The sequence below is a fragment of the Microtus ochrogaster genome, chromosome 5 (genome assembly GCF_000317375.1).
Source record: "Microtus ochrogaster isolate Prairie Vole_2 chromosome 5, MicOch1.0, whole genome shotgun sequence".
Taxonomy (NCBI): domain Eukaryota; kingdom Metazoa; phylum Chordata; class Mammalia; order Rodentia; family Cricetidae; genus Microtus; species Microtus ochrogaster.
Window position 1 is genome coordinate 13,776,965 of NC_022012.1, and position 13,053 is coordinate 13,790,017.

The 13,053-nt window shown below is 36.7% G+C and overlaps 1 protein-coding gene across 1 annotated transcript; it reads left to right on the plus strand.

The window, feature by feature from the left end:
* Window positions 1-1,685: 1,685 nt before the first annotated feature.
* LOC101985007 (putative gustatory receptor clone PTE38) lies at window positions 1,686-2,630 on the plus strand. The gene has a single exon (XM_005346839.1). The coding sequence runs from the start codon at window positions 1,692-1,694 to the stop codon at window positions 2,628-2,630; it is 939 nt and encodes a 312-aa protein (XP_005346896.1). The 5' UTR covers window positions 1,686-1,691.
* Window positions 2,631-13,053: the final 10,423 nt, after the last annotated feature.

A 13,053-nucleotide genomic window follows, 5' to 3' on the forward strand; every position in this document is an offset into this window, starting at 1 on the left:
AATAAAATAAATAAATATATAACAATAAAAATATAAATCATACAGGTGGTGGTGGTGCATGCCTTTAATCCCAGAACAAGGGAGGCAAAGGCAGGCGGATCTCTGTGAGTTTGAAGCCAGCAGGTCTACAGGAGCTAGTTCCAGGACAGGCTCCAAAGCTACAGAGAAACACTGTCCTAAAAAAAATTACACACACACACACACACACACACACACACATATATATATATATACATATATATACATATATATACATATATACATATATATACATATATACATATGCATATATTCTTCCAAATCCAATTCTTTTTAAAGTTTTGAATATTTATACTTCATTTTTGTTTATTAATTTTACAAATCAATCTCACTTCTTTTTCTCTCTCCTTATTTCACTACCCCTACCATCCTATCACACCACTACCCATCCACTCCTTGGAGATATTTTGGCCTTTCTCCCATGGGGAGTTAACAAACTCTTTCATCATTGCATTGAGGCCTGACCAAGTCCTTCTCCTGTTGTGTTTAGTTATCACTCTATAGGAAATGAGCTCCAAAAAGCCAGTTCTTTCATGTATTAAGTATGGATTCTGGACCTACTTCCAGTGTCCTGATCAACCCACTGTCACCTGCATTCAGGGATTCTAGTTCAGTCCTATGCAGACTGCGTGGCTGTCAATCTGGAGTCAGTGAGCTGTCATTAGCTTGGGTCAGTTGTTTCTGTGGGTTTCCCCATCATGGTCCTGACGCCTTTGCTAATATTATCACTCCTCTCTCTCTTTGATGGTACTCCAGTAAGAGAAGTAAGATTCATTACAGAAATATTATTCATAATTTTGAATGAAAAGTCAATATTTTGCATAATCAGAAGAAATGGTAAGAACAAAATGAAAACACTGCCTTGGGAATTGTTTAAAAAACTGAGAAAGCTGAATTCTTCCCTTCAGCATTTACAGGCATTAAGGATTTGAACACCTGGGATTACAGTGGCATTTCCATAATGAGTACTATTAAAAGCCTTGAATATTGGGCCACAGGGACATAAAGACTGTAGATGTATGTCTGTGATCTCTTTAGTTTTATTATACCAGTCATGAATGAATACCTAAGCTGTTTCCTAAAAATCATCCTTTTAAATGAAGAATCAGCTGACCCTTTGATTTTTTATGACCTTCACAAGTGTACATCTATAATCAACATTCAGGTGAAACGTTTATCATATTTTTTCTTTAATCTAATGAGACAGCTGAAGTCCATATGAGTATGTATGGGATATTAGCTGAACTTTTTCATGTAGAAAGACTATAGTAAAATTTCTTACCAATATCTGTTATCCACCTGACACATGCTTATTCACATATCCACTAATGCAAATCAGCCTCCATTCTAGTGGTCTCATGTTCTATACAAAAGCAGCACCAATTTCCTGTTTAACAAACCCATGTTTCTATTAGCAAACATGATGTCTGTTACTTAATATTGCAAATTTTGCTTTAATTATTGTTTCTACATTAGGGAGGATTTCATTCAAGGATTATTTGCTAGAGATTTTGTAATCAAGTTTCAGAGAATACATGAATTAATGAAAGAAATTTAATTATTAACAGATTTGCAGTCTAGAATTCAAAGAACAAATTTATGAAGTTGATGGTACCTTTACAACTTCCTTTTCTTCTAGATTACTCAAAAACATGGGATCTGTCAACCAAACAGCTATCTCAGAATTCATTCTTCTGGGACTTAGTGAAGACCCAGCTCTGCAGCCTTTTATCTTCAGCCTCTTCCTGTTCATATATCTAATTACCACCTTAGGAAATCTGCTCATCATCCTGGCTGTTAAGTCTGACTCTCAACTACATACTCCCATGTATTTCTTTCTTTCCAACTTGTCTTTTAATGACATCTGTTTAATCACAACCACAATCCCAAATATGTTGGTCAATATCCAATCTCAGGATAAGACCATCACATACACAGGATGCCTCTCTCAGGTCTGTCTCATCTTGAATTTTGCTGGCATAGAAAACTGTCTTCTTGCAGTGATGGCCTATGACCGCTATGTTGCTATCTGTCACCCTCTGAAGTACACAGTTATCATGGATTCACATTTCTGTGTGATGTCGCTTCTCTGTTCTCTGTTCTTCAGTGTTACACATGCTTTATTCCACACTCTGATGATGCTGATGCTGTCTTTCTGCACAGAAACAGAAATCCCCCACTTCTTCTGTGAGCTGGCTCAGATCATCAAACTTGCCTGTTCTGATAATTTCATCAATTATCTGCTTGTATACACGGTGTCTGTTGTGTTTTTTGGTATTCCTGTTTTGGGGATCCTTTTGTCTTATATTCACATTGTATCCTCTGTTTTAAAAATGTCATCCTTGGGAGGAAAGTATAAAGCCTTTTCAACATGTGGGTCTCATTTGTCAGTTGTGTCCCTGTTCTATGGCACAGGCTTTGGAGTACACATTAGCTCTGCATTTACTGACTCTCCAAGGAAGACTGTAGTGGCTTCAGTTATGTACACTGTGGTCACTCAGATGCTAAATCCCTTTATCTATAGCTTGAGGAACAAAGACATGAAAAAAGCCTTCAGGAAAGTAATTAGTAGGATAACATCTCTTTTATAATATGTCATCATTATATCAAATACTTTAGAGTAAGAAAAACTTACCAAGCACTCTACATCAAGATACTTGATATCTATCATATAAAAGTTATATAACAAGTGTCACACATAATAATAATGTACATTTTATTTTATTTTGAAACCAGGCATCCCTATATGTCTAACTCAGTGATTTAATATATGTTTTTCTAAAGAAAATGTATCTCTTGAGATCTTAACGTACTCACTCATAACTGGTTTTTAAACATAAAACAAAGAAAACCAGCCCACAAATCATAATCCCAGAGAACTTAGACAACAATGAGTACACTAAGAGAGACATACATAGATCTAATCTACATGGGAAGAAGAAAAAGACAAGATCTCCTGAGTAAATTGGGAGTATGGGGATCTTGGGGGAGGGTTGGAAGGGATGGGAGAGACAGGGAGGGGAGCAGAGAAAAATGTAGAACTCAATAAAGTCAATAAAATGATATGTTTACACTTCTGTTTTAATTTTATCAAAACCATTTTGTGCAATGCCTTAGAAATAGATATAGGATAGACATTATCTTCCATCAAAATTTTAGTAATATTTGAGAATGATTTCATCTGATTTCAGTTAAATCCTTATTAGTGAACTATGGATTTATCTATATAGCATCAAAGAATTGAATTTTCATGCACCAAGAAGCAAAGCTGTTAATTTTAGAATAATTTTTATTAATTTTTAAAATTAAAATATTATTAAAATTATTATTAATATTATATTAGTTTATACCCCTTTATATATGAGTATATCAGTAGATAGATGATTAATAAATAGATATACGGATAACCTGTTCAGTCTCTGTAATAGTCCTTGTATTACATAATTTCATGACTGAATCCAAGGCATTAGACAATGAATAAAGTGGTCTCTTCTTTGGAAAAAAAAATGATTTCTCTTCCCTTCAGTATACTTTAGCTGCCTCTAGTCATTTTTCTATGATTGAGAACCTTTGAGATATTACCAATTCCATGTTAGCATGTCTGTTGATATCATCCTTCTTCAGGTCATTATTAAGCAAGCAATATTAATGTCATGTTTAAGCAAGTCATCCTGTTTATCATCACATTTCTCATATTTCTAGGGAATGCAGTCTCATAGCAATTTCTGTGTTCCACTGTTTCTAAGACTTTTTGTGCCATATCTTCCACAGTGATTCTCTAGCCTTAGGTGTAGGATTTAATCTGTAGATATATGAAGTGGGGGCTGACATTCTCTGCATTTTGATGAATTTTGCTTTTTTTATGCCTACATTGGTTGCAAAAGCATTTTCTAAGATGAAGGGCTGAGGGTTATTTGAACTATTATGTGAATATAAGGATAAATATTGATGACTCAGTAAATATTTTTCTTAAGTAAAGTGGTGGGTTTAGACTATCCTTTAAGGTCCTGACCTCAGTAACTTTGGGTAGTAGGCTAGGTTTTCAGTAAGAAGAATTACTTCCCTCTCATTGGGTAGAAAAATAAGTAACATTTTTTTGTTCTGAAGCAACCATATATGTCATATTGTGATTTGTTAATGCTAAGATTATTCTAATTAGCAAGAAAAGGCTCAAGACATTTTTGAGGCACATTAATTTGTGCCCTGAAAAAATGCTTTAATTTGTAAAGATAATAAATCTCAAATTAATAAAATCAAGCAAATAGAAAAGTTACCTTCTATTTTACATCAAGGAAAATATTGTTTTGAAGAAATCATTGAGTTTTATTCAATCCTTTATTGAATACACTCAATTCAATTCAACAATTAGGTATTTTCCAGACCATTAAGTAATTGTAGTAAAAAGAGTCACAATGGAACTTGGTGCCATAGATGGATCATTGAGCAGGTTTTCCTGTGCCCTTGATAGTTAATGTCTCATTCCATAATACATAAAGACACAAAGAAAGAGTACCTGTAGATTCATTCCAGGTTAATATGGTTTGATGGGTCAAGATCCCCTGAAAAGTAATTGTGAACATGCCACAATAGATTTTACCCAATAAATGACAGGAAGTAGTTGGGAGAGAACAACACCCAAATTTCCAAATATTGTTTATAAAGGGGGATATGCTATACATTTACATTTACATTTAAAGGGAGATATGCTATAGAGATTTGCATTGGTATGGATCTTGATTTATTGATACAAATTTAAAGTCATTTTGTTATATGTATATTTCTGCTCTCAAGGAACTGTGTTTGTACAGCTCATTTAAAAAATGTAATGTAGAATTAAGAAATATAGGTTAATAGATATCATCTGTAACAGTCAAGCTTGTAGTCATGCTAGTTTTTTCTAGACATATAGAGATATATTTTAGTTAGATATGTATTCTTCGAATATTTCAGAGAGCTTCAGTATATGACAGTTAAAATGTTTAATGACTTAGGACTTTTTCAAGATAATGAGAAACATCTGCTTCTGGCAGCACCCGTCCACTTCAAGAGAAAGCTGGACATTGAAGAGGTGCCTTATGGATTTTGCTAGTCATTGGTCAAGAAGTACTCTTTCCTGGACTGCTTGATGGTATGCTATGTAAACAGGACATGCAGGACCCACAGAGAAATGACTGCTAAACTTGCCTAAAGGTGAGATGGTCCTTCAGGGTTCCTGTTTCATGAAAGAGTCTGCTAGATATTCTGCAGTACACTGAAGAAATTGACTGAAAAACTGCTAATATAGGCAGGACTGTCTTTGAAATTTCTTGCTTCATAGGCTGAGGATGGATGGTCCAATGGTACAGAAGAACTTTGGGCAACAGTCCAGACAAAACGATTCAAGAGATTTGGAAGTTGCTTACAATGCACTTCCTATTTACTTGGGTAATACTATATCCTTCTGGAGTATTTGATGGAGTTGAAGAATATATAGATATAGTTCTCCTTACTTATGATATAATATAAAGTAGATATAAATATTGTAGCTGTAATTCTTGCTTGATGTTTGTTTTTTCTGTGTTAAAATTACACAGATATGTAATTTTTCTGTGTTAAAGTTAAAACCGTCCTTTTTATTTAAAGAGAAAAGGGGAGGTGATATGTGATTCCACTTCGTATGGTATGAATACCATTGATTAATAAAGAAACTAGGCCTATGATAAGGTAGAATAGAGCAAAGTGGGGAAAACTAAACTGAATGCTGGAAGAAAGGAGGCAGAATCAAGGAGAAATCATGGAGCCACCGCCAGAGATAGACATGCTGAAAATTTACTGGTAGGCCACAAGCATCGTGATAAAGTATAAAATAATGGAGATGGGTTAATTATAAATGTAAGAGCTAGTTAGCAATATGTTTAAGTAATTGCCCAAATAACAATTTCATTAATACAGTTCTGTAAGGTTATTTTGGGAGTCTGGGCAGTTGGGAAACGAACAAGCACCCTTCTTACAACACACATACATGGATGTCGTGAGATATTTGTACACTGTATGAAGTTGTATTGTTATGACTATGTAATAAAAAGCTGAAAGGCAATAGTTATGCAGGAGGTATAATTAGAACTTTTGGGCATAGAGAGGAAGTAGGAAGTAGGCATGGATATGATCACATTTTGTAAGAGGTGTGGAGGTATGTGTACTCATAGATTAAAGGAACTTGGAACACTAAACACACATGTTTCTTCCTTCAAGAAAAGAAAAGCATGACCAGATATAATGCAGAAGGCAAGGAGCAGATGTGTTTAATAGCCTGGCAATCTTTGGAGTATTGTTTGCCCCAGCACACTGAACCCTTCTCAAAATCTGTATTATAAGCTTGTTTATCTCATTTAATCTATAGAACTTTATGGAGGAGTCGTGTGTAATTTACAAAAAGTTTCAATGTTTCACTTCAGATCCTTATTTAGTTTACTGTTTTCTAGGAAATTTATGTATGCTTTATTGTACACCTGACATTGAGTTACTTACCAATAGGAAAGTTTTTACCAAATTGTGCTGTGTTAAAATATGCCTGAAATAAATTAGTTTGTTTTATTTTAACAAAACTTTGAACCAAGACTGACTACTGAGTTGTATTGAACTTAGATGCCTACTTGCATCCCATGGATCATCACTCTGCTGACTGTAGATGTTGGAGAGACTTCTCATACAATATTTCATTTTTATGCATGTATAAAATTCTCAAAAGTAAAAAAAGAAAAAAAGCAAGTATAGTTTGCCATTTGTTTCCACAAACAAAATTGAATATACTTGGCATTAACAATGGCATCATAAAGAAATTGAGATTATAATGTGAATACAATAATCTTGATTTTTTTCCCTTTTCTTGTTTATGTACTACAGTGTTTTATCTTTGAACACAGATTAACAACTATTAAATATGAATCCACAACAAAGGATAAGATTCATGTAGCTAAAGCAACAAAAAAGTTTTAGTATTGAAATTATGTAGGAAATATCATAGATTTGAGCAAAACAGATTCTAGAATGAAGTTCAGATTGAAATGTGCTTATACGTTGTCTTACTTAGGACTTATAGAAGACATTGTTAATAGGAAGTTTTAATTCAATTTATAAAGTCTGGCTTCAAGCCTACTTTATAATTACAGGAAAGGAATATCAATAATTAGACCTTCAACATTCTTAATATCCTCGTTATTCATGATGTAGATAACTAGATAGAGTATTTGAGGAGTCCTGATATACATTGGGTTTTTTTATTATTTTTTCTTTTTTTATTTTTTTAATTAAAAATTTCTGCCTCCTCCTCACCTCCCATTTCCCTCCCCCTCCCCCATTCACCTTCCCCTGCCTCTCAAGTCCAAAGAGCAGTCAGGGTTCCCTGCCCTGTGGAAAGTCCAAGGTCCTGCCCTCTCCATCCAGGTCTAGGAAGGTGAACATCCAAACAGACTAGATTCCCACAAAGCCAGTACATGCAGGAGGATCAAAACCCAGTGCCATTGTCCTTGGCTTCTCAGCAGCCCTCATTGTCGGCCACATTCAGAGAGTCCGGTTTTATCTGATGGTTTTTCAGTCCCAGTCACGCTGGCCTTGGTTAGCTCCCATTAGATCAGCCCCACTGTCTCAATGGGTGGGTGCACCCCTCACGGTCCTGATTTCCTTGCTCATGTTCTCCCTCCTTCTGCTCTTCATTTGGACCTTGGGAGTTCAGTCCAGTGCTCCAATTTGGGTCTCTGTCTCTATCTCCATCCATCACCAGATGAAGGTTCTATGGTGATATGCAAGATATTCATCAGTGTGGCTATAGGATCGGGCCATTTCATCTTCTCAGCTAGCCAAGTACTAGCTGTGGACATCTCATTGGACCCTGGGAACCCCTCTAGAGTCAAGTCTCTTGCCAACCCTAAAATGGCTCCCTTAATTAAGATACATACTTCCCAGCTCCCATATCCACCCTTCCTTCATCCCAACCATCTCATTCCCCCAAGATCTTCCCATCCTCCCCTTCTCACTTTTTTCTCCTCATCTCCCCTTACCCCCATCCCACCCCACCCCCAAGTTCCCAATTTTTGCCTGGCAATCTTGTCTACTTCCAATATCCAAGAGGATAACTATATGTTTTTCTTTGGGTTCACCTTCTTATTTAGCTTCTCTAGGATCACGAATTATAGGCTCAATGTCCTTTATTTATGGCTAGAAACCAATTATGAGTGAGTACATCCCACGTTCATCTTTTGGGGTGTGGGTTACCTCACTCAGGATATTGTTTTCTATTTCCATCAATTTGCATGCAAAATTCAAGATGTCATTGTTTTTTACCACTGAGTATTACTTTAATATGTATATATTCCACACTTTCTTCACCCATTCTTCCATTTAAGGGCATTTAGGTTGTTTCCAGGTTCTGGCTATGACAAATAATGCTGCTATGAACATAGTTGAACAAATGCTTTTGTAGTATGATAGGCCATCTCTTGGGTATATTCCCAAGAGTGGTATTGCTGGGTCCTGGTGTAGGTTGATCCCAAATTTCCTGAGAAACCGCCACACTGCTTTTCAAAGTGGTTGCACAAGTTTGCATTCTCAACAGCAATGGATGAGTGTACCCCTTACTCCACATCCTCTTCAGCAAAGGCTATTATTCATGTTTTTGATTTTAGCCATTCTGACAGGTGTAAGATGATATCTCAAAGTTGTTTTGATTTGCATTTCCCTGATCGCTAAGGAGGTTGAGCATGACCTTAAGTGTCTTTTTGCCATATACATTGTTTCTAACCGCACATTTTTCAAAAGAAGAGTTAGTAACTGGATAGATAATGTATACAATAAAACCTATTTCATAAAACAAGGTTATCACTGAGGGGTAAAAACCATAGGTAGAAAGGGCCTTACACATTCCCTGTGATGATGGCATTTTCAAAGCAGAGGAGACAATTTTAATATAAGCTAGAATAATACCTGTCTTAGGTATTAAGATAAAATAAGATACCCACTATACACCAAAATGTTATTGATCCTACATTGGTCCCACAGCAGCCTAGATCCAGGTCCTGAGACAAAGAAGGGGCATTGATGTGAAGAAATGAATTGTTAAACCAACAAATAAGTTTCACACAAATGAACAGCCCCTAATTGTTCCAATCATCTTTATTTATACATAAAACAAGCAAAGCATGTCTTTCCATTCTAACATATGTTTTATGCATCCTCCAATGTCAACCTACAGCAAAAACAAATATTTCAAATATGCATTATTTTTCCTCCAAACTTCTACACTAAAAACACTTTTATATCAAAAACAACACTTATCCTTTTTCTAGTCTGGCAAATATTTAGGCAGGTACATTCTTTCATTACAAAACTAAAAGATGATTGATGTAGGCATACTTTTTGAAGAACAACAATCTTATTAACAATTTAACATAGCATATTTCCAGAAATAGGGGCAATCTCCCTCCAAATCTCTCAGCACTGAGTCAGAACAGTTCCTGAGGTCTGGAGTGGCATCTGGTATCCCCAGACAAGAAAGATGAGAACCAATGAATTTTAAAAGAAATATTAGAAAAAAATGGAATTTTTTGAGAATTATCAATTCTGTTCCATGCTCCATGCATGGTTGACAAACTAACACTAAAACTGCCAAGACAATCATAAATATTATTACAGAAAAGACTTGTGCAAGCAACATGTTCCTCTTTTTGAGACAGGGTTTTTCTGTAGTGTTGGATCCTGTCCTGCAAGCAACATGTTCTTAGCAGTATTCTGTGCTATCCCTTCAAGAATATTGGCATTAACATTTTTTGTAAGTCTGGTACAATTCTGTAAAAGAGCTCTGTGTGAAAACCATCTGTCTTTTCACCTTTTGAATGATGGGAGACGTATTGGTGACTGCTTCTCTTTCATTAGAACATATATGATTGTTTAAATTCCTTATGTGATCTTGATCTAACTTTGAAGGTGGTATATATTGAGGAAATTATCCATTACATTTAGATTTTCCAATTTGGTGAAGCACTGATTTTAAAATACAGCCTTTGAATTCTCTGGAATTATTTTTCTCTCTATTGTCTTGCCTACCTTTTTATTTCTAATGTTATTAATATGGATATTCTACCTCCATGTGTTAGTTAATTTGGATGAGTGATTTATTGATCACCTCAAAGAATCAGTTATTTGTTCATTAATTCTTTGCATTTTTGTTTCTATTTTATTGATTTTAGATCTGAGTTGATTATTTATTACAATCTTTCCATTAATATATGAGTTTTTCTTTTGTTCTGGTGTTTTCAAGTGTGATTTAAGTTGTTAGTATGACATTTCTTTGATTTACTTTTATGTAGATAGTGCTGTAAACTTGCCTCTAAGAACATCATTCATTTTGTGTCCTATAAGTGTATATTCATTTTCTATAGTGATATTTTGTTTATGATCTTACAATTTAAGCTTGCCTGTAGATTATAGTCAAGAAGCAAGTCACACTATTCAGTCATAAAGGCCAGGGAGTGATTGCACAGACCTTAACTCTCAGCAGCCACACTGGTTAGTTATAGAGACCAGACAATGGTGATGCATGTCTTTAATACCAGCATTATAAAGGAATATAAGATGAGATGAAACAAGAACTTGCTCTCATTTCAGTCTGAAGATTTCAAAGAGGTGAAATCTCTCTATTGGCTTGGCTTCTTTGCTTTTCTAGTCTTTAGGTTGGACCCCAATATCTAGCAGGGTTCAAAATTCATGTTATATCTCCTCTTCTCCTTCTGTTCAGAAAGGGGCAGGCATACCATGAATATTAACACAGCATTTTATATCAAGTTACTGTGGTAAGACTAAACACCTCCCTTTGTATCTGTGCCCTTCATTTGGACATCTTGGAAAACCAGATCCCAGTTGCTGGGCTGGTACCTGATTGAGCGTGGAAAGGTGGTACCAGCAATGAAGTTCCAGGAGCTTGGGAGATGGCTTACCAGACCATAAAATGATGTGTTCTTCAGGAATACCAGAGCTATCATATCTGCTGTTTTCCGGAGGTGGTAAATATCTCTATCTATCCTGTCAAAGTGTCAAGAAGAATTAGGAAATAGCAGAGCTTTATATGAATGAGCATGTGGATAAAGTCAACCTGCCAGTTCTTGCTTTGTGTCCTTGAATCTGGTTCAGAGACTGGTGTCTTTGGAGGGCCCCCTGTGTGTTAGGCTTGACACTCTTACTGGGAACATACCTGTAAAACAGCTACAGTAATTTTTTTCCTTGGTTTTATAGCAAAATGCTTTGACTTTGGGTTAAAAGATATGAGCATTTTTCCCTGGGCCTGTTTTCAGCCACATGAAACACCCTTTTAAATCTAAATTCACTGAACAAAAAAGATTGAGATAGTGGAGGGGCAGAAAGAGGGAGTTGAACATGCCTGCATGGCTCCATAACTTCTCTAATCCTAACCTGTCTCTAAAAGCTGGAACCAGTAAAAGCAACAAAAATTTAAGGACTCCTGAAAACTGTTTGTAGACAGTGCTCTCTGACAGTTCATTAAAACTGTGTCTATCAGTGTTAAAACTCTAAACTGTAGCAAGGGGCTGCTGTTCTTCCCGGTTGCCTAGCTAGCTTACACCCGAAATAATCACACAGAAACTGTATTAATTAAATCACTGCTTGGCCCATTATCTCTAACATCTTTTTGGCTAACTCTTACATCTTAATACAACCCATTTCTTGTAATAAGTATATTGCCACGTGGCAGTGGCTTATCAGGTAACATTCTAAGCGTCTTTCCCTGGTAGCTCCATGGCATTCCTCTGTCTCTGCCTCCTTTCTCCCAGCATGCCATTTAGTTTTCCCCACCTATCTAAACTCTATTCTACCCTATCAGAACAAGTCAGTTTCTTTATTCATTAACCAATGAAAGAAGCACATAGACAGAAGGACCTCCTACACCACTAAAAATCTAAAATTTTTACCCTGTATTACAAAGCCTGTAAATGAGACACATCTCTCTGCACTTTTTTTAATTAATTAATTTATTTATTAAAGATTTCTGTCTCTTCCCCGCCACCGCCTCCCATTTCCCTCCCCCTCCCCCAATCAAGTCCCCCTCCCTAGTCAGCCCAAAGAGCAATCAGGGTTCCCTGACCTTGGGAAGCCCAAGGACCACCTACCTCCATCCAGGTCTAGTAAGGTGAGTATCCAAACTGCCTAGGCTCCCCCAAAGCCAGCACGTGCAGTAGGATCAAAAATCCATTGCCATTGTTCTTGAGTTCTCAGTAGTCCTCATTGTCAGCTATGTTCAGCGAGTCCGGTTTTATCCCAGGCTTTTTCAGACCCAGGCCAGCTGGCCTTGGTGAGTTCCCAATAGAACATCCCCATTGTCTCAGTGTGTGGGTGCACCCCTTACAGTCCTGAGTTCCTTGCTCGTGCTCTCTCTCCTTCTGCTCCTGATTTGAACCTTGAGATTTTAACAGGAAACTTAACTAGTAAACCAATGGTCTACTAAGCTAGTGGCAGTCTTCAGGTATGGGGATCAGGGAAGAGCTATTAAGCTATTTAAGTTCCCTAGTCATCAAACACTATCAGATCTCAAAAGGATAAGCAGAAGTAAGACAGTTTTATAGCTATCTAGTCAGTCCTAGGTTTCTTTGTCACTAATGCAGGACAGAAATTCCAAAGGCATTACCAGTCTTCTGTTGTCAAACCCAGAAAAACTGAGAGACTTATCTGTAAGGTAGGAATTTGGGGGAAGTAACCAACCTTGTCTTGGAAAAGAGGGGCAATTGATTCCTCACTGTCCTGTTGGTCCAGTCTGGGCAGGGTCTGGCAATGGTGTATAGTGTGAAACAGTTGTTTGCTACTTGGCTGGCTTTGCCACATTCAAAGCAAGCCTCTGGCTGGAAGTTCCTCTGGGGCCTTCATTGAAGGAGATAAAGGATGCAAGCCGGGCGGTGGTGGCGCACGCCTTTAATCCCAGCACTCGGGAGGCAGAGGCAGGCGGATCAGGTGGATCTCTGGGAGTTCGAGGCCAGC

Excerpts from the sequence above, each read along its gene's own strand:
- LOC101985007 (XM_005346839.1), top strand. The coding sequence starts at position 1,692 with ATGGGATCTGTCAACCAAACAGCTATCTCAGAATTCATTCTTCTGGGA.